Below are 22,910 nucleotides of genomic sequence, written 5' to 3'. Positions count from 1 at the left end.
TAATGGGGGGAAAAGAAAGAAAGAAAGAAAAGAAAGTTAGGAGGCTTTCAGACTAATTTTGGTTTTTTGTTTTGTTTTTGCTAAGCACATGCCCCACATATATACACACTAAGATGATGATGCTATCTCATAATCTTACAATATTCATTCTAATCATATTGTTTGAAAATTTTATTCAAAAATATTCATGCTGTGTGTGTCTGTGTGTATGATGTTTGGCTTTCCTATAAAATTAGAAAAATTTTTTGAATAACACAAAAATGATTTCTGTTTCATAATTAAGGTAAGATGTAAAGGGAACAAACTATAGTTGGGCCTTAACTTTTATTTTACTAATAATTTTGTGGAGCTGGGCAACTTTATTCTTTTTAAATCTCACATGCCCCAAATTTAAAATGATTGAGTACCTTGCAGAGTTGTGTTGAGAATTATTCCAATTTGTAAATGTGTCCAGCACATTCTTGGTGCTTAACTATCCTTTTTACCCATTTATTTTAGGTGTGTTGTTGTTGTTGTTTGAGACAGGATCTCTATTCAAGCTGGCCTTGAACTAACTATATAACCCATGCTGGCCTAGAACTTGCAGCCACCTTCTTGCTTCATCCTCCTAAGTGCTGGGATCGTAGGCTTGTGCCACCGTGGTCAACCATTTATTATGTTTCAATGAGTAGATTTATTTTTTATTTTTAAAAAATTTTTCCAACTAAAAATCTAAATATAAATGAATAAGTTAACTTACCACCCAGGAGAAAATACAATGAGAAATTTGTTTTAATTTAACAAATAGTGGCATACCCATACAATAGAAATAGTGCATATATTAAGAAAATAATGATCTAAGTGTCCAACGTGAGAAAGAACATGTCACTGAATTATATGTGGTTTTGTTTATGCATGTGTATGTTTTCATCTCAGTACACACAGGAAAAACCTAGAAAGATGGCCTCTATCTATAATTGATTATTCTTTTTGTTGTTGTTGTTACCGGAGATTGAACTCGGGACCTTGTGCTTGCCAGGCAGACAGCAGAACCACTGAGCTAAATCCCTGGCCCCTGATTATTCTTGGAAGACAAGTTGGATGGATGATAGCCTATGAGGGTTAGGTGGGTGGTAAAGATGACATTCATACCCACCTTCCCATGATTCTGTATGTAGTTTTTACTAGTAGGACATTGTGGATTAAACTTTTCGCAATTAAAACTTTTGAACATATGTGAAGATAGAATTTCAGCTATAAAAGAATTCCAGTCAGTGACCATAAAAAAATAGATCTCTCAAAAAGTAGTAAGGGATCCTGAGAAATTGATCCAACAATTCCTATATGATACAAAGAAGAGTAACATAAGACTGTTAAGAATCCATGAAATAGCAGGAGAAGGGCCAAATGACTTGATAAAAACTGTACACAGAATTAATGACAGAAAACTTCACAAATAGAGGGGAATAATTTGGCATAAAGATAAGGAGGCATATAGGACTCTAATTAGCCATGATTAAAAAAAAACTAAACCTAGAAATATAATAGTCAAGATCCCGGAAACCCAAAAGACAAACAAAATACTGAAAGCAGTTAAAGAAAAGAAATAAATCACATGCGAAGGAAAGCCCATCAGAATCACAGCAGACTTTTCAGCACAAACCCTCAGATAAGGAGAGCCTGGAGTGAGGTATTTCAAGTCCTAAGAGAAAACAAACTCCAACCTAGACTGATGTGTCCTATAAAACTCTCTTTTAAAATGGATAGGGAAATAAGATATTTCCATGAAAAGAACACCTGAGAAACTTCATGAATAAGTCAGTATGTATCAGTTATTACCATGCATGTCAGTGGCCTTAATTTACCAATCAAAAGAAATAGACTGGCAGAAAGGATTAAGAAGCAAAATCCAGCAATATGTGTATACAAGAAACACACCTAGTTCAAAAAGAAACTCATAGACTGAAAGTGAAAGGATGGAAAACAGTTCTCCATGTGACAGGAGCCCAGAAAAAAGCAGGGGTAGCTCTCTTATTTGCGGACAAAGTAAATTTCAAACCAAAACTAATTAAGAGAGACGAAGGTCACTACATCCTTGTAAAAGGAACAATCCAAGAGGAAGAGATGACAATCAAATATATATGCACCAAATGCTATTGCCCCCAATAAATATTAAGGGACATAAAAAAACAAATAAGCACTAATACAATCATACTGAGGGACCTAAATACCCCACTACCACAAATAGATCATCTAGACAAAAAAATCAACAACAAAATACTAGAACTGAACCAAGCTTTTGAACAAATGGACTTTAGATGTTCCACCCCACAAAATCAGAATATACTTTCTTTTAGGCTGCACATGGGTCGTTCTCCAAAATAGACCACATCATACTAGCTCACAGAACATTTTTGTTTGTTTGTTTTGTTTTGTTTTTGGTACCGGGGATTGAACTTGGGTCCTTGTACTTGTGAGGCAGTCGCTGGAACCACTGAGCCAAATCCCCGGCTGTCATAGAACATTTTAAATGCAAAGGGATTGATGTCATCCCATGTTTATTATCAGACCATAGTGCAATTAAGCTGGAGATCAATAGCATAAGAAACCGTAAGAACTTCCACAAACACAAGGAAATTGAACAACACTCTCCTGAACAATCAGTGGGTCACAGAGGAAATTAAGAAATTAGTCAGGGGCTGGGGATTTGGCTCAATGGTACTGCCACCTGCCTGGCAAGCACAAAAGGCCCTAGTTTGATCCCCGGTACCAAAACAAACAAAAAAAGAAATTAGTCAGTGTTTATAAGTAAATTATAATGCCAATACAACATACAGGAATCTGTGGGACACAGTGAAAGCAGTTCTACATGGAAAATGCAGAGCAGTGAATGCCCACACTAGGGAAACAGAGTGAACTCAAATAAACAACCTAATAGTGAATCTTACATTCCTAGACAGAGAAGAGCAAGAAAACCCAAAGCTCATACAAGGGAGAAAATTATAAAGATCAGAGCAGAAAAAAATCAATGCAATGGAAACTAAGAGAACAATACAAAAAAAATCAATGAATCAAAGAATTGGTTTTTCGAAAGAATAAAAGATAAACCCTTTGCAAAGCTAATAAAAAAAAAAAAGGAAAGAATAGGCTCACATTCATGCAATTAGGAATGAAAAAGGTGAAGTCACAACAGATCCACCAGAAATCCAGAAGATCATCAATACCTACTTTGAGAACCTGTACTCTTAATAAAATGGAAAACACAGAAGAAATGATACTTATGATACCCTTGGTACTTAAGAATTACCAAAGTTGAACTAAGATAAAAAAAATTCTAAACAGCCCAATTACAATCAGTGAAATTGAAAACATAATTAAAAATTTTACCAGTTAAGAAAAGTCCAGGTCCTGATGGCTTCAGCTCTGAATTCTACAAGACATTTAGAGAAGGACTACTGCCACTACTCTTTAAACAATTCAATAAAATTGAATGGGAAGCAATACTTCCTAATTCTTTCCTGGAAGCAGCTGTTACTTTGATTCCAAAGCCAGGGAAATACCCAACCAAAAAAAGAACTACAGGCCAATCTCCCTAATGAACATAGATGCAAAAATCCTCAAGATACTGGCAAAAAGAATAGAGAGTGTCATCAAGAAGATCATATACCCTGACCTAGTCAGATTTATTCCAGGGATGCCAGGATGGTACAACATAAGTAAATCAGTAAATGTAATACACTATATCAACAGAGTCAAGGGCAAGAACCGTGTCATCTCAGTAGATGGAGAAAATGCATTTGACAAAATTCAATACCCATTCATGATAAAACTGCAGAAAATTGGAATAGATGGTTATTATCTAAACTTGAAAGAGGCTATCTATGAAAAACCAACAGCCAACACCATATTAAATGGCCAAAAACTGAATACCTTTGCCATAAGACCAGGAACAAGAAAAGGATATCCAGTATCACCACTCCTGTTCAATATAGTTATGGAAACATTAGCCACAGCAAAGAAAGATGAGAAAGAAATTAAAGCCATAAACATAGGAAAGGAAGAAGTTAAGCTGTCATTATTTGCTGATGATATGATACTCTACATAGAGGACCCCAAAAACTCTGCCAAAAGACTTGTAGACTTAATTGAAACTTTCAGCAGAGTAGCTGGATACAAGGTCAACAGTCAAAGACAGTATCCTTCTTGTACACGAATAATAGACTCACTAAGAGAAATAAGGGAAACAATTCCTTTCACAGTAGCATCCCAAAAAATGAAGTATTTAGGTAGCAATCTAAAGGAAGCAAAAGACCCATATACTGAAAACTATAGCATTATGAAGAAAGATATGGAAGAGGATATAAGAAAATGTAAAGACATCCCCTGTTCCTCTGTAGGAAAAATCAATATAGTGAAAATGGCCATACTACCAAAACTGCTGTACAGATTGAATGCAATCCTAATTGAAATTCCAGCAGTATATTTCACAGATCTAGAGAAAGTAATCCAAAAATTCATTTGGAATCAGAAGATACCTGGAATAGCAAAAGCAATTCTAGACAACAAGACATGGCAGGGGGTGTCACAATCCCCAACTTGAAACAGCATGGTGCTGGCAAAAAAAAAAAAAAAGACCCAAAGATCAGTGGAATAGATTGGAAGATAGAGAACCAAACAACTCCAGATATACTCGGCTACCTCATCTTTGACAAAGAAGCCACCCATCTTCAGTGGAGGATAGATAGTCTCTTTAATAAATGGTGTTGGAAAAAGTGGATTTCAACCTGCCAAAGATTAAATCTAGACCCTCAGCTTTCACCATGCACTAATGTAATATCCAAGTGGATTAAAGATCTAAATAATTAAAACAAACACTAAACTTGGTGGAAGATAAGTTAGGCAGAACTCTCAAGGTATAGGAAGACTGAACAAATTCTCAGTAGTTGAACAAATCCACAGTAGCACAGGAATCAATTACTGGGATATCATTTCATTGAAAAGCTTCTGCACTGCAAAAGAAACCACCAACAGAGCTAAAGGACAACTTACAGTGTGGGAAAATAATTTTACCAGCTGCTTCTTAAGATAAAGGACTATTATCTGGAATATATAAAGAACTCAAAAACATCAGGCTCCCCAAATATAAAGTAACGATTCAAAAATGGGTATCTGAAATGAACATTTTTCAAAAAAGTAAAAGCAGCAAGTAATATGAAAAAATGTCCAGCATCATTTGAGAGATGCAGATGAAAGCAATACTGATATTCCAGTTCATCCCAGAACGGCTGCTATCAAGAAATCAGTAACAAATGTGGTGGTGTCGTGGGGAGAAAGGAACCCTTCTCCATTGTTTTTGGGAGTGCAGAGTGGTGCAACCACTGTGGAAATCCATATGGAGATACCTCAAAGAACTAGGACTGGAGGTTCCGTTTGACCCAGCTCTCCCTCTGCTGGGTATCTTTCCAAAAGAATTAAAAGAATCATACCACAGTGATATACGTGCACTCATGTTTATAGCAGCATAGTTTGTAATAGCAACAATCTAATTGCCCATCATTTGGAAACTGGATAAAGATGTGGTTTTCTATAAAATGGAGTACTACTCAGCCATAAAGAATGAGAAACTAGAGTCATAGGAAAATGGATGTGTATTAAGGCCATACTCTTTATATTCTTTTTATTTTTATTTTGTGTGTGTGTTTTTCCAGGGTCGAAGTTGGGCCATTGTGTTTGCGAGGCAGGCACCAGAACCACTGAGCTAAATCCCTTGCCCTAAGCCATACTTTTAAGTGAAATAAATAAGACACACATGTAAATACTGAATAGTTTCTCTGATGTGAAAAAGTGTAAATAATATCTAAATTGTATAACTGATAATGTGAAATCTGAAGAAAAGGGCTTAAGGTGTAGGGGAAGTGGGAAGGGTAGGGGAAAGAAAAAAAGGCAAAGGAAACAATGGAAGCAGTCTTTGTAAATGGGGGGAGTGGAGGGGATAAGGAGAAGGAAGGGGCTTGGAGAAAAAATGAGAACCAAGACCTGTCATGTAAAGGTACAAGATCCCAATGGTGAATGTAACTGTGCTGTATACCTAAAAAGTACCAATAAGCTCAATGAAACAAAAATTACAACTTTCGAAGCATTATCTACTCTCTAATGCCATTCATATATATAAATGACTATGCTGGGGCATTTTCCCCCTGCATAATAATAGGGAAACTCTGAGTTGCTTTCCTTTGCTTCTGTATTTTATTATGAAAAATTTCAAACAACAAAGGTTGAAAGAATTTTACAGGTGCATTTGTTCTACTTCCCTTATCTCATATTTGTCTAGAGGTCTATCAAGCTGTTTTTATTTTACTTGGCTTTACAATACTGGGGATTGAATCCAAGGCCTGTCCTTTTTATAATTTTGATTTTGAGTAAGATTCTTGCTAAATTATTCAGTCTGAGCTTGAACTTCTGTGTCAACCTTGCACAGTGCTGGGATACTGGCATGTGACACCCTCTCTGGCTGAGAGGATTTGAAATAAAGTATGGTCAGCATCATGCTTGACTTCTTTATATTTTAGCATGCCAGCATTATCTTAGTTTATCTGTTTTTCTGAGCTGCTAATATGAATGACAAGAGTTTCCTTAGGTATATCAGCTTTTCATATAAAAAATGAAAAAAGTATAAAAACCTAAAAGGGCTGATCTGTGACTTAATTCCAGCTATTTCAAGTAAGGATAGAAGAAAATACATGCTATTAAACCTTCACCTATACCTTGTTTATGTTGCTTTGTTTATGTGTGTATAACCTTTCCAATTTTGTGGGGGGTGGTTGAGACAGGGTCTTACTATGTAGTGCGACTGACCTGGAACTCACTGTGTAGCTCAGGCTGGTCTCGAACTCACAGCGATCCTCCTGCCTCAGCCTCCTGAGTACTGGGATTATAGGCGTGCGCCACGACACCCGGCTTGTTTTGTCTTTTGGTATGGGTATTGAATTTAGGACCTTGCTTATGGGAGACCAGCATGGCACCACTGAGCTAAAGCCCTGGCTGGCTGTTTTTTGATATGTACTAACAGTTGTTTTCCAGTAAAAGTGGGTGCTTTTTTTAAAATTATTAATTCCTATCATTCTTCCTTTTTTTTTTTTTTTTTTTTAACTGAAAATACAATTGACTTCAGATAGCAGAATGTGTCTTCTACTTCATTTGATATCTGAAAGAGTAGTTGACCGCCAACCTGTTTTCTTCTTCTTGCTCCCACAGTGGCAGATCAGTAGTGGGCAGGCTGCCGCCTCAACCACCAGCAGCTCATCCTCAACTCCTTCCAGCCCCACCATCACAAGTGCAGCAGGATATGATGGAAAGGCTTTTGGTTCACCCATGATTGATCTGAGCGCACCAGTGGGTGGTTCTTTCAATCTTCCTTCTCTTCCAGATGTAAGTATACACAGAATTTACACTTCTGATCTCTTATGGAAATTGTCAGTTAATTTGAATCTGATGGAAGGACTGGGTTTGTTAGATTACAGGTTGTTTTTCAGTAATTTGTTTCTTTAGAAATATAACAGCAGTAGAAATTAAAATTATGACTACTTGGGCATACAACAGAATGTCTTTCTGAGCTTTGATATTAGAAGGATTTTTAAATGATAAAGATGGTGGATCGTGGAATCAAAGCTGGGAAAGGAGGGCAGTAGGAACAGGGGTCCTAGAAGTCAAATGGCTGGAATGTAATAGATTAAAATTAGAGATGGTTGCTAAGACATCAGATGAGATGATGCAGTGCATTCAATAGTAGAAATCTAAACATTTTCTCCTAGATTGCCTTGATCAATGCAAATTACCTTAATTTTTTAAATATTTAAATTAAATAGTATATTCATTTTCCAAGTTCTTAACTTTGTCCATATAATTTTTTGAAAGTCTTTCCAGAGGCAAAAAATATATCATGTAGACAGATGTAAGATGAATTATTATTTACCCTTTTCTTATTCTTATGGTCATGAATAAGACTAAACATTAAAAACAGTTGTCAGAAATATTTTGTACTACTGTACTTGGAATCACCTGCCATTGTGAAAGAAATATTTTAATTATTAGCCTGTTTTTCAAGTTGAGATCAATTGTTATTTCCTAATAGATATATATTGTTTACCTATTACAGTCACTTTAGTTTTTTAACAATTTATGTACTCTAAATGGGTAGAATACATGTATTTTTTTCATTCATAGATGCTACATAGAAAACATGTCTAAGCTTTCCGTAGGTTAAGATCTAACATCTATTCATTCCTGTCTTTGCACTGCCTGAAAGTGCTGGCGAAGGTAATCCAAAGAATATTAAAATGCAAATGATCTTGTATACTCCTCTCATTTACCTCAAATGAAAGAACCACAAGAAAATAAAATCCTCCTACCTTTTTCTCTGCATTCCCCATACCAGTGACCCTTTCTCTCAGCCTGTCTCAACTTATACTCCTCATCTGAGGCATAGTGCCCATTTTCTCGGTCCTCCTAGGTATACCTTATAACTTCCAGTCATACCGCTATTCTAGGTTCGCAGAGAAGAAATTAATTTTACATAGTATATGCCTTTGAACTGTAGAACTATAGAACCCTGATTGAGAAAGACGAACTATGTTAGAGAATTAAACTAGAGTTTAATCACAAAGACATTCTTATGAATTTGGTGAATTTAGACATGAAACAACAGTTGCATTTAAAGCAATAAACTCAATTGCAAATCAGTACTTAGCCTTGCAGTACTAGAATTAGAAATCAGTGTTATTTGTATATCCACTGCATTAAAGGACTCCACCCCTAACCTCTACTAAACAGTAATGTAAAAGTATGGGCCAGTGACTTGAGTGGTTACAGCCCTTTTAGATCCCTCCAGGTCCTGTAAGGGTGAAGCAATGTTTTCTTCATATTTTTAAAGTGAAGCCACAAATCACAATAGATTCAATGCAGAAACAGAGTGAGAAAAAAGCCAATTGATTGCTCTGAAAGCAGACATAAAAGAGATTTGCAACAGTGGACAACTGTACTGTTTTACTCTGTTTGCTTTTTTTTTTTTTTTTCTTGAGTTTATTGGTACAATCAATCTAGGTCTACAGTACAGTTACACTCATTACTGGGATCTTGTACCTTTACATGATAGGTCTTGGTTCTCATTTTTTTCCCCTTGGTCCCTGCCCTCCCTTCACCCCCTCCTCCCCTCCCCATTTACAAACGCTTTATTTCCATTTTTTCATTTTCTCATATTTTTTCTTCTCCCTTATTTTCTTTCCCCTACCCTTCCCACTTTCCCTACACCTTTAGCCCTTTTCTTCCTATTTCACGCTATTAATTATCCCATTAGGATCTTGTGTACTATTATAGTTTTTCACACCAGAGAAACTATTCAGTATTTACTCATGTGTGACTTATTTATTTCACTTAGGAGTATAGCCTCAATATCTATCCATTTTCCTATGAATGAATCTGATTTCTCATTCTTTATGGCTCAGTAGTATTCCATTTTATAGGAAAACCACATTTTCATTATCCAGTTTCCAGCAGATGGGCAAATGGGCTGTTTCCAAGTTTTAGCTTTTACAAACTACCACTATAAATATTGGTGCGCATATATCACTGCTTTTTTTTTCTAATGCAACTAATTTGTGTTAAATGAATTAAGACTAAAAAAATTGAATGATATATACTCCTTTCTTAACTGTTGACTTCTGAAATAGTATGTTAGTATATTTAACAAAGTGCAGTGTTAAAAGAATGATCATTTTTATTCAAGATTGCTTGAGGGAAATATCTATTAGAACTCATGTGATATTTATATATCAGGATTTGTCAGTAATTCTTATTGAATATCTTAAAAACTTTTACATTGCAAAAGCAGTTTGCCTTGAAATAATTTGTTTTCTTGTAAGATTGATTGTTCAAGTACTATTATGCTGGACAACATTGGGAGGAAAGATACCAGCACAGATCATGGTCAGCCCAGACCGCCCTCCAACAGAACTGTGCAGTCACCAAACTCATCAGTGCCCTCCCCGGGGCTTACAGGTCAGGTGCCCTCTTCTCATGTTGTAAATGTCTGTCTTTTACACTAGATATGCCTGAAGTCTCTCCTTTACCTTCTATTATATGATTAAGATGTGTCTGAGTTTTTTGTATATTTAAAATGAATAGGCAGTACTTCCAAAGAAGTAACTCCTTTATTTCAGCAGATTCATAGGGATTATAGCACTCCTAGGAGAAAATTAGTATTAACTCATTAAAAAGTTGCCTGTGGTATTCTTTTAGGGTATAATTTTTCTAGAATTCATATGTATTAATGAGCATACACATATACACATAGATCAGTGTTTTTGGTCGTTTGTTTCGTGTTTGTGTTTCAAACTGAGTAGTGTACCTGTTCGTTTCCTCTGATACATACTCTAATAACTACTTTTGGAGACAATGACATAGAGTAATAGGTGTTTGGAACCACAAAAAAGAATTTAAGTCTTTACCCAGTGATAAAAGTATAATGTAAGCCAGTTAGAGAATTCAATTGCAAACACCTGTTTTCCTCCCTTTGGATTTTTTTTTATCTTTATTTTAATTTTTTATTAGTACATGTTGCAATGCATAATACTTTCATTATGGGGAGTTGATACATACACATTTTGCATCTTAGTCCATAGTCTCTTTCTTCTATCCCTCCTCCCCTCTTCCTCTGTCCCTAGATACCCTTCTCATCTGCAAAAGGTCTACTGCCTTGGTTCTTACTGGCTTTTATTTTTTTAACATACATACATACATTTTTTGGAGGGGGGGATCAAACTCGGGACCTTGCGCTTTTGAGGCAGGTGGTGGAATCCCTGAGGTAAATTCCTGGTCCTTCTTACTGGCTTTTAGTTTGCTCTTTAAATTATTTATACTTTGGATTTCTCCTATAAGAGAAACCATGTGATATTTAACCCTCTATCTCTGAGTTATTTAACTTAGAAAATTATTTTTGAACGTAGACTTTGAGGGGCTGGGAATTTAGCTCAGTGGTGCTCCCCGCCTGCCTGGCAAGCAGAACGTCCTGAGTTCAATCCCCAGTACCGAAAAAACAGAAACAAAAACAAATAAAAAAAACCATACAGTTTGGATGAAATACCACAGAGACATTGTTTATCACCTGAAGGGTTAAATATAAATAAGGAATGTACTCTGTATTGCCAGACCACATGATGAATGGCTATTGCCCTAAAGAGGAAATATGAATAGCCAATAAAACAAATTAAACCAAAAACAGTTTACTCTCACTGTTAGTTATAAGAAAAATCAAAAGTATATATAATTTCTAATCACCAAACTACCCATTGTTTCTTGACATTACTCATTAATGAGAATGTAATAAGAGAGGTTCCTTCACATGCAGTTGGTAAGATGTAATGTGGCCAGGGCATTTCTGGAAGCCATTTTAACAATATTCCTAAAGTTGACATTTGTCCACCACTAACTGTGTGTGTGTCCCAGATGACACAGAGTGCCTGATAATCCACTGCCTGCAATCAGGCTCTTCATTTCCATGGCAGCCATTCAGAACCTCTCTTGTTTATTGTTCAAGTCTGAACTTCTCAGTAACTTTCACTATCTCATTTTGTTTCTCTTGATGGTGGTTTTCTTTGTTTTTTAATCCTTTTTTAAGTTCATTATTGTTCTGTGTAGGTCACTTGCACTGGGGTCCTCACTGAGATGCTACCCTGGCTACTCTTAACACAGTTATTGTTGAACTTCAAGTTAGAAGTTGTTATAGATGCTACTGGCAGTTTGTTAACTAGCATAGACCAAGAAAGCCCTGAAACATCCTGTAATACACAGATGTTCCCACAGAGCAAAGAGCCTTGCCCGAACTCAGTGGCATTAAAGTTGAAAGCCCTGCTGCTCTAAGTGAGCAGACAGATCATGCTTTAATGTTGGCAACTATTTACTGTTCCATAGAACTTTAATGTGTATTTCCAATTTCAGGGTAGTACTAAGTGAGCACATTCAGTAAGCCTTATCCATAATAATTCATTTATTAATATGTATGATTTCCCCCTTTCTAGGACCTGTTACTATGACTAGCGTCCATCCCCCAATTCGTTCACCTAGTGCCTCCAGTGTTGGGAGCCGGGGAAGGTAAACACCATTAACCGTGTTCTCTAGTGCAGTCACTTCTCAGTGTACATGAGGAATTGGTTTCAGGATCCTTCTGAGGTTATTAAAATCTGGATGTTCCAGTTCCTGCTAGAAAGTGGTATATTTGTATATGAGCTACACGTCTCCCCAGAAGTCTTTAAATCAGCTTTAGATTACTTATAATACCTAATACAAATAAATATATTAGTTGTTAGATTGTACTGTTTAGGGACTAATTACCCCTTCCTCCAAAGAAAGCCTGTATATGTTTAGTTTAGATATAATTTTTAAATCATATTGTCCATCCACAGTTTGTTGACTCCACAGATACTGTACATAAACTAGATTCTCTTGCTAGTGCTCCAAAGGTTTTATATCTGTGCACTTTGAACAACCTCTCATTATTTTAAATGTTTTAATTAAAATTTTAGTCATAATTATATTTTAAGCTGGTGAAAGAATTAAATACAAATTTATCTTTGAAGATAAAAAATTTGTATGTTGAAAATAAGAGTATGTTTTACATTAGCATAATAGCAAGGAGAAAAGGTATAACAGCACTATATAGAAATACTTACCAAAAAAAAAAAGTTAAAAAACAATTTGTTCCAGGCGTGGTGGCACACACCTTTAATCCCAGCACTCAGAAGGCTGAGGCAAGAGTATCGCTGTGAGTTCGAGACCAGCCTGGGCTGCATAGTGAGTTCCAGGTCAGTCTCAACTACATAGTGAGACCCTGTCTCAAAAAACCAATTTGTTAAAAAAAAAAAAAAAAAGAAAAGAAAAGAAAAAAGAAGTTAGAAATACCAATTTAAGGAAGAGAAACCCTTTTAACTATTGCTGTGATGTCTGAGTTTTCTAATGATCAGACATCAGTTCTACTTGAATTTGTAGTAGGTGAGACTCTTAGCTACCGCTCTGCTTTTATCATTATGCTTGAGAATTGCTCCTGGGTACTGAACTCAGTTCCTCCTGTCTTAGTCAAGTGAAAGAAGCCTCTCTGAGGGCACAGTTTGGAATATAACCCCATGAGAACATAGTGGCACTCTATGCCAGGTTTTTATCCCACTATCTTGTGTAAGTAGAACACCCCAGGTTTCCTAGTTTTCTTTATATTTGAACAACGAATTTTTATGTGAACTTCAAGTTGTTTTTGTTTGTTTTTGGTACCAGGGATCAAACTCAGGACTTGCGCTTGAGAGGCAAGCAGTGGAGCCACTGAGCTAAATCCCCAGTCCATCAAGTTGTTTTTGTCATGACCAGAGAAGATATTAAAACCTAAAAAAACAGAAGTTCTAAGATACCAACTTTTTTTTCCAGTACCAGGGATTGATCTTAGGACATTGTGCTTGCTAGGCAGGCACAGTGGGAGTGAGCTACATCTCAGGCCCTGATATCAACTCGTAATTGCCCAGTTGTGGAATCTCAAAATGTTGAAGTCAGTTTTATTTTATTTTAATTCAGATTTATTTACCTTTCCAGATTTATAGTGTAACTATATAGGTTACATTGTGAAGTTTTTATCTTTTCTCAAAATGAAACTTGTGCATATAGCAATCATAGTTTAGTTATGAAATACTTATTGTTATGTGATGTAGTTATTTTGAGATTATACGGCATATTTCAGAGTGTTCAGACTATGGTATAGTGTTTTTAGATTTTTTTCCCCCCCATCTTTTACAGCTCTGGTTCTTCCAGCAAACCAACCGGAGCTGATTCTACACACAAAGTCCCAGTAGTCATGCTGGAGCCAATTCGAATAAAACAAGAAAACAGTGGACCACCTGAAAATTATGATTTTCCCGTTGTTATAGTGAAGCAAGAATCAGATGAAGAATCTAGGCCTCAAAATGTAATTATATCAGTTCATGCGATACCATTCCTGATTGGGGGGTAAGAAAAGGGTAGTCCTCGGTATAGCAGCTCCTATAGAACGGTCTATAGTAGAACAGCAGAATCCTCGGGGAAATAGCTGAGCAAAAAAGATTATGTTGACAGGGTTAAAAGCCATTTTTTAACTTGGTGGAGATTGGCATGAAGATGGGTACCTGGAAAAATAAGCAAATGAAAAAAAAAAGTTATAACCAGTTCCTAACAAAACACTCTACAAAAGAAATGTAATTTTAGTACATTTTTTGGTTCTGCATTGGACAGTATATACATAGTCGGATGATGAAACAAATATCCAAATGCACATAGACCTTAAATTGATTTATCAGGATATAACCTAAAAAAATTTAATTTTAAAAATTAGGGGGACCTGGAATTTAGCTCAGTGGTGCCACCCTCTTGCCTCACAAGTGCAAGGACTTGAGTTCAATCCCTGGTGCCAGGAAAAAAAAAAAATTACTATTTTTCTGAATACCTGGCCAGTATAGATTCAATCCACCCTCTTGCCTCACAAGTGCAAGGACTTGAGTTCAATCCCTGGTGCCAGGAAAAAAAAAAATTACTATTTTTCTGAATACCTGGCCAGTATAGATTCAGGTCAGTTGGAGTATATGGTAGCCATAAACAGTTTTGCTTGCTCCTACCACCTAAAAAGTTAATGTTAATGCAGTCTACATTTAGAGAATGGACGGGTGCTGGCATTGCATGAGAGTCAGAATACAAAAGCCTAATCTGGATCATGCATAGCAGGAAAATTTCTTATATATGGCATTTGAAATTGAAAATTCAAGAATTTGCACTATGGCATTTTCTTTAGAAGTATGGAAGTAAGCTAGGCATAGTTGTATATGCCTATAATCCCAACTATTCAGGAGGCTGAGGCAGTAGGATCTTGAGTCAAGGCCACCCTGGGGAACATAGCAAGCCCCTCATCTCAACAAAAACAACAAATAAAAAAGGAAATGTGAAGGTAAATAGCAGAAGAAAAAGCGAAGTGTGAAAACAGTTGCTTCTAGGGAATGAGTGCTTTTAATATGTCTATATATATTAGTTGGAAATATTTTTTAAATGATAGGTAGAGATAGTTTTTGTTTTTGGTAAGAATTTTTCACTTCTAGTATCCGGCACAATTTAGATTCATCTTAGAAGTGTAATGTCTGTCTCAGGTGTGATTTGAATTTATAGCTGCAATGCATATATATTTACAGTTTGTGTGGCTGACTTCCACACTGCCACCCGTTCTCTAATTTTTGAACATGTGAGCATACCCAGGGTTTTCCTGTATTACCCACACCCTTCCTGCCCGTCACCTGTGTTGACAGATTCAGTAGAGCTCCAGTCTCTTCTGTCATTAGAGATTCCAGTGCAGTTCTCACTCGTTCAGCATACCAGGGGACCATGGAGAGCCCTCTGTAGTAAACACTGCTATAGTAACAGAAGTAATTTCAGAACACACACACTCATACGCATGCACATTGTTTTTTCTTTTATTGCAGACCAACTATCCAAGAAGCATACTTACTTCCCTGCTCTTAAATAGCAGTCAGAGCTCTGCTGCTGAGGAGACTGTTATAAGATCAGATGCCCCCGATAGCACAGGGGATCAGCCTGGACTTCACCAGGAGAACTCCTCCAGTGGGAAGTCTGAGTGGCTCAATGCCTCCCAGAAGTCACCCCTTCATGTTGGGGAGTCAAGGAAGGAGGATGACCCCAATGAGGACTGGTGTGCAGTTTGTCAAAATGGAGGAGAACTGCTGTGCTGTGAGAAGTGTCCAAAAGTTTTCCACCTCTCTTGTCATGTCCCCACATTGACAAATTTTCCAAGGTAAGATACTCCTTCTCGCATTCTTTTGCTATGAATCATAGAGCAGGTATGGCTTGGGTGGCTCAGTGGAAGTGCATGTAGCACGCATATGCAAACCCCTGGATTCAATTCCCAGCTTTGCCAAAAAAAAAAAAAAAAGTTAAAATAATAGCCACAAACTTTGATGATCATGATAATCTAAAATCTTTTTTAAAATAAATAGAATTCCACTTGGCACAAATGCATCACTGTAAAGTCCCTAATAATAATCTAACTTTTCTTCTTCCTAGTCTTTTTTGAAAAAAACTAATCAGCTAGGCTGAGAGTGTAGCTCAGTGGTAGAGCACTTGCTTATTGTGTGCAGTGCCGTGGCTTCATTCCCAACATGGGAGTGGGGCGTACCTAGTCTGTTAAGAAAATTAAAAAACAAAAGCCCTCTTAAGTTAATGTGTATGTTTAAGATTAACATATATAATACATATAAACTTAATAATTTATTAATACATAAATATTTCAGACCTCCTTGACTAGGCTTTGATATTAACACTTAGGTCCTGGCTCACACCTGTAATCCCAGCACTCTGGAAAGCTGAGGCAGGAAAGGAGGATTGCAAGTTTGAGTCCAACCTGGGAATCCAAGCAACTTAGCAAGACCCTGCCTTAAAATAAAAAGGGATGGAGATACAGCTCCATGCAAGGGCCCTAAATTCAATGCCCAGTGCAGTTGATCAATCAGTCCCTGCTGTTTCTTCTCACAGCATGTGCTTTGTACCTACATGGTAAATATTTAGTGATTAAAATTCATGCCAAGTAAATCTGTATCCTAGATAGCATGGAGGACATGACAAGGGGAAGTGGTGAAGGGGGAGAATGCATTGCAAACTCAAAAATACATTATCTCAACAGTGGAGAGTGGATTTGTACTTTCTGCCGAGATTTATCTAAACCAGAAGTTGAGTATGATTGTGATGCTCCTAGTCACAATTTGGAAAAAAAGAAAACAGAAGGTCTTGTTAAATTAGCACCAATAGATAAAAGGGTAAGTCTTTGGACATTTCTACCCTAGTATGTTAGGCAATTTTTTTTATTAGATACATTAAATTTTATATTGATTTTTTTAAAGGAGTTTTTTAAATAGGGCAGTTGAAAACTAAACAGCAGATTACAGTGTTTTTCAATTTACCCAGGAGGTATGTGTGGGAGAGAGAGAGAGAGACAGAGAGAGAGAGAGAGTGAAAGAGAGAGAGTGAGTTGGTTTAAACTACCTGCGCAGAATGGAACCTTAGCTTTTAAATTTAGTCTCCCTTGAGTAAAAGTCTTAACTTCATTTCATTCCTATCACATGTTTTGTTCCAGATAATTTGCTTAGAAGTGGCACCAGTGATCTGGGCTTCTATTTCCAATCTTCGGAAGTAATTCCATTCTTTCACTAAAAGTACTAGGTTTATTCATATCCAACTGATAGTTAAAGATTCAGGGTTAGCAGTTTGTTAAATTAAATAGAACACAGTATGAAAATGCCAAGCGAGATGGCCACAAACAGCACCAGGTCTTCACACAGTGCCTTCTAGGATAAACCTATCCAAGAGAAGTAGCAGAGGGGAGCCAAGGAAGAGTCCCCACCCTAGATCTCTTAACTAGATGTGGTCTTCTTTCCTAGCTGTTACTACAACACCCAGCCTGAAGTGGAAAGTAAAAAATGTAAAGAGCTTCAAATGTTTCTAGTGATATTCTCGGTTCAGTTAGTTACAAGGACTTTTTCAAATACCACATACATCCTAAACTGTCAGGCACTACAGTTAATGATTGGGAAGAAAAGCAAAACTCCAAGATCTAGTATCTTTCTTATATCCGTCTAGTTTTAATTCTTATACTTTGAGACTCATGGAATTCTTACTGGAAATAAGCAGTGACTTCCATTATGGATTTTTTCCCTTAGAAGTGTGAACGTCTACTTTTATTTCTTTACTGCCATGAAATGAGCCTGGCTTTTCAAGACCCTGTTCCTCTAACTGTAAGTATTAATGTAATCTTGTACGTGTTGACATAGTAAGACGTGGGCATTTGTTTTTTGGAAATTTTGTTTGCGTCCAGATTCTGTACCGTTTTCATTACTAAATAGGTGATCCAGATCTTAAAGTTTATTAATTCATATAGAATGCATTGGTTCCAAATAGCTATATTTTGACATTAACAAATTGATTGCAAGTTTATATTCTTCTGTTATTTTTCTCACCTCACCTAATTTACGTACTATTTGCATATGTTTTCCATGTTTTTAATCTCAGAAGATTTAGGTATACATCTTAAGCTACAGGGGAAAAAAATTCCTGACTTAAAAACCTTCCCACATATTTTCAGTACTTATTTTATTTATTTTTGGTACTGGGGAACAAACTCAGGACTTTGCACTGGTGAGGCAGGTGCAACACCACTGAACTAAATCCCGAGCTCTTCAGTATTTATTTTAATGTATAGGTCTAGACTTGTAGTAATAGGTGGACTTTAGCAACAGAAAGCAAGCTGAGAAAAGCATATGTTTCTGTGCTAACCATTCATTGCCTTCAAAAAGGTTCGTATTGAGAGTTTGATGCAACCTAATCTTGTATTCATGGAAAAAAGATCACAACCTAAAATATGTTCTCTTCCTGTTCTGTCTGAAATTTCTTTAAAAATTCAGTAAATTTGTCCTTACCGTGTATTAAGTTTTTTAAATTAATGCAAGGCTAGAAGAAAACTAACTTGGTAAATACATACATTTAACTGATAACCATCAGATTCTTTCTTGGGAACAAGTAGAGAAAGTTAGAGAAAGGAAATAAATAATTCCAGGGTAAAGGACCTTTCATACCCAGAAGAGGCAGAGCAAAGAAGTCAAATAGTAAGCCAGTGTAATGGGCACACCAAATCCCAACTCTCAGGAGGCTGAGGCAAGAGGATTGCCACAAGTTCAAAGCCAGCCTGGAGTGCATAGTGAGACTGTGTCTCAAAAAACAAAGCAAGGACCAACCCACACCCCTCCTCCCTGTCTCTCTTAGAGGCTTTCTCTCAGTAACTGCCCCAGGGTGCGGGAATCATATCAGGGCTTTGCCCTTACCAGGCAGGCATGGCACCTACTCTTTAAAAGAAAAAGTCAAAAGAAGCTTGTACTGCTAATCAGTACACACTTAAAAAAACTTAACTCAAAATTGATGTTTCAATGGTCTTGGCTTATAGATATATTTGTATTAGCAGCAGTAACAGGAAAATATACTTCATTTTCATTATGTGTCATCTTTTATTATATGTATAGTATATGTATATGTATATATTAATCCTATGAGGTTGCCAGTAATCTTCCTATTTGGAATATGAGGAAACTTTCAGTGATGTTAGATCACTTACCCAGGATCTTGCTGTTGAGTGGTAGAGCTGATAATCAAGCCCTTCTTCACAACTTTCTGTAATTCATGCAAGAAATATCAGATAATACTAGAAATAATATTTTCTAATAGTTGCTTTTATTTAATAATCAGAGATGGAAAATAGAGTTAAAGGAGAATAAATGAAGACTTGGCTTTTAATTTAAAATGATTGATTAAAACTTGAAAAACATAACATGGAACGCTTACCAATATGTGAACATCAGTAAGCCCCTTCTGTAAATGTTGCCAAACAGGTTTACTTACCAGTGATAAAATGCAAAATTGTTGTAAGAACAATCTGAACTTTCCTGTTACTTCTTACAGAATGTATTTAGGACTAGGTAGGATTCAGTTGTTGTGTTATAATATCTCATTTGTTTTAAAAGGTGCCTGATTATTACAAAATAATTAAAAATCCAATGGACTTATCAACCATAAAGAAAAGACTGCAAGAAGATTCTTCCTTATACACAAAGCCTGAAGATTTTGTAGCTGATTTCAGATTGATCTTTCAGAACTGTGCTGAATTCAATGAGGTGAGGTGGGAGGGCAGCCACAGAGTGAAAGTAATCTTACACCCAACATGCTGTCAACAAATGAGGAGACTGAGATGTCTGTCGGGGAATAAATGTCTGTGTTTTAGGTCTGTCTGGGTAGGAGAGAGGGAATTACGAAGACTTATCTATATTTATTTTCAAAGGTTTATTATATGGGAGTAGAAATAAATTATAACATAACTTGCCAATAATTTTAGAAAATACTCTTCTGGCCTAGAAGTTTTTGTCATTCTTTCTTTTATTTCTTGAAATGTGGGCTTTCAGAATTGTTTTTTGTTGTGCATTTTGAAATTGTAAGGATAAATCCAAAAAGTTCTCATTTAAAGTTTACTCATCTCTTCATCATCTAATCAGTCAGAAATACAGCCTTTGGGCCGGGGATTTAGCTCAGTGGTTCCGCCGCCTGCCTTGCAAGCACAAGGACCCGAGTTCGATCCCCAGTACCAACAAAAACAAAAAAGAAATACGGCCTTTGGTCAGTGGTTCATTCTGTGTATTACTCATTCTAGAATACCACGTTGCATTTACTTGATTCTAACAGTACTATTACGGCATTTTGTTGATTTATCTTCAATAATCCAGCCTGACCGCTAACACTTTCTGAACAAGCTATAGAAGTCTGTCTTTCATTTACCTTCTCTGGACTTAGTTTAGCTTCAGACATAAACATTTTCCACAACAATCCATTGATACTTATAATCTCAAGATTTCAAAGTGAACAGAAGTTTGAGAGATTACTTCTATTATTGACTGTCTAAAATGTTGGTCTTTATTTTTTAATTCTTTTTATTTTTATCCAACAGCCTGATTCAGAAGTAGCCAATGCTGGTATAAAACTTGAAAGCTATTTTGAAGAACTTCTAAAGAACCTTTATCCAGAAAAAAGGTTTCCTAAAGTAGAATTCAGGAATGAATCAGAAGATAATAAATTTAGTGATGATTCAGATGATGACTTTGTACAGCCGCGAAAGAAGCGCCTCAAAAGCATCGAGGAGCGCCAGTTGCTTAAATAAAGCAGCACCATTGGCGTATGTCTGTTGGAGATATTTTGTTTGTCAGTAATTTAACATCACTATAAAGAAGAGTTTGTGAGCTGTTTTTGATGTTTACTAGACTATTTCTTTAATAATCTTTTTCTTTTAACCTCTAAAAATAATGAAAAAGGAAAGGAAGGAAATGAATGGAAGAAAGAAAATGGAGGGGAGGGAGAAAGGAAGGTAGAAGAAAAGGAGAAAGAAGTATAAATAACAAAAAGACGTTCTTTCCACTTCTTGGATTCAAAACCACAATCTGGAGTGATAGCTACTATAGGAAGGAAATAGACTTTGTATGAACTCTTAAGTTGAAAAGTTAAGTGGTTTGAATGTGTGCGTTCATCCATTTTTAGAAAATTAATTCTACTACCCATTATTGCCCAGCCATAGACCTAGGTTTGAGGGGGATACCAGATGGTCTAACAAAAGGATTAGATTAGACGTCATTAAGAAGGTTCCTAACAGTATATTATGAGAGATGGCAATGGTATTTTTTAAAAAATCAGGAAAACAAATGCTTTTTGGTTTTTATCTTATCTGTAGAGGTGTTTGGTATAGCTGCTTTTCAAGGCCGGTGTTTCATAAATTTCTAGACCTAGATTTTCTTTAGCCTCTTCCCATGACACAAGGAAGTGAGCAGGTTTGGTTTTGGTGTGTGTCTATGTGTTGTTTGTTGTGGCTGTTGCTTTTTTTGTTTGTTTGTTTGTTTTAACTGTGTAGATTGTCATTTAATAACAGGGCTTTGGAGTATGGCTTTTAGTGGAATTACCCAGTTTTTAAATACAGCAGGGTGCACTGTATTTGATGTGAGTGAGATTTCTTCAGCATATGCCCTGTGGGGCACTAAATATAAGTTCCCCTAAAAGGGAATAATTTTGTTGTTGTTATATGTCGTTATAATTTCTAATGAAAATGTGATGTAGGATTTGGAACAGGCAGTTGCAGAAAATTATTAGTGACCGTATTTTTTCCTAAAGCATCTACTTCCTGGTTGGTTGGTTGGTTGACTTTTAAAGAATCAGAACCTCATATTTCATGTTTGATCTGAATTGGGGATTTCATTTTCAGTGACAGAGATATTTAAAAAACCGTCTTATGAGAACAGGTAAATTATTTTGTTTTTGTACTGGGGATTGTACTTGGGTCCTTGCACTTTTGAGGCGGGCAGCAGGACCACTGAACTAAATCCCTGGCCCAACAACAAGATATATTATTCTTTGTTTGTTTTTGGTTTTGGTACTGGGGATCAAACTTTGGTCCTTGTGCTTGCAAGGCAGGCAGCAGAACCACTGAGCTAAATCCCCAGCCCAACAACTGGTATATTCTTAATGGACAGGTCAAGCTATTGTAAGTGACATGCATATTTTACTTTTACTTTTACTTTTCAGTGTTCTTTTAGGATCAGATGACTTGTCAATGAAGGAAATTAGGTTAAGATAGAGGAGAATTACTGTGCCATACAGTAGTCCAACATTTTACAAAATACATATGAATATTTTTAGTTTTCCAAAGTAAACATTTCTTAATAAAACACTACAATTAATGTTTGATTGGAGAAAAGTTTTTTCTTTAGGATGACAAAATAAAATACAATTGAGTTCAAGAATTCTTGAGTTGTGCTGTCTCCTGTGAATTACATGTAGAGGACTTGCTTTTATCCTCATACCATTATTTTTTTAAATGGACAATTTGAAAATATTTTCTGGATAATTGAGTGGATTTTAACATTTTACTAAAGATAAAATACAAGCAGAAAATAACTTATTAGCAATACTTTTCCATTTTCTATATAGACTTGGGGTCTGTCCATACGTCAATTATGTATTGTTTTTTTTTTTAAGTTGTAATCACTTTTCAAAATAGTCTATAGTAATACTTGTTATGTTGTTTTGAAATGCATTTGACATTTATTTTCCAAAGACTATTTGAACAAACTTTGATACCATTACACACACCTTTTAGTTGTCTGTTTTGGTTGAGCATTTTTAGCATAGCAGCTAAGGAGCTTTGCTAATAAGTTTATTATAATTTCCTAAATATATCTCGTGGGTTTTTTTGTACCAGAAATGTAACTCAGCATCTTGTACTTGCCAGGCAG

General features: G+C 36.1%; 1 protein-coding gene across 1 annotated transcript in view; it reads left to right on the top strand.

The window, feature by feature from the left end:
- Trim24 (tripartite motif containing 24) overlaps positions 1-20,974 on the top strand; it is a 67,020-nt gene extending 46,046 nt beyond the window's left edge. Inside the window, exons 11-19 of the mRNA XM_010631723.3 lie at positions 7,234-7,407; positions 9,897-10,032; positions 12,051-12,123; positions 13,807-13,975; positions 15,510-15,838; positions 16,724-16,856; positions 17,757-17,831; positions 19,608-19,757; positions 20,582-20,974. Of these exons, the coding sequence (XP_010630025.1) occupies positions 7,234-7,407; positions 9,897-10,032; positions 12,051-12,123; positions 13,807-13,975; positions 15,510-15,838; positions 16,724-16,856; positions 17,757-17,831; positions 19,608-19,757; positions 20,582-20,791 (1,449 nt within the window). The 3' untranslated portion in view covers positions 20,792-20,974. The remainder of the gene's footprint in view (positions 1-7,233; positions 7,408-9,896; positions 10,033-12,050; positions 12,124-13,806; positions 13,976-15,509; positions 15,839-16,723; positions 16,857-17,756; positions 17,832-19,607; positions 19,758-20,581) is intronic.
- Positions 20,975-22,910: the final 1,936 nt, after the last annotated feature.

Source organism: Fukomys damarensis, unplaced genomic scaffold (genome assembly GCF_012274545.1).
Source record: "Fukomys damarensis isolate Sample0158 unplaced genomic scaffold, DMR_v1.0_HiC HiC_scaffold_16, whole genome shotgun sequence".
In the NCBI taxonomy this organism is placed as follows: Eukaryota; Metazoa; Chordata; class Mammalia; order Rodentia; family Bathyergidae; genus Fukomys; species Fukomys damarensis.
The sequence above is the reverse complement of the archived record's forward strand: the minus strand, read 5'-3'. Positions and strand labels throughout refer to the sequence as shown.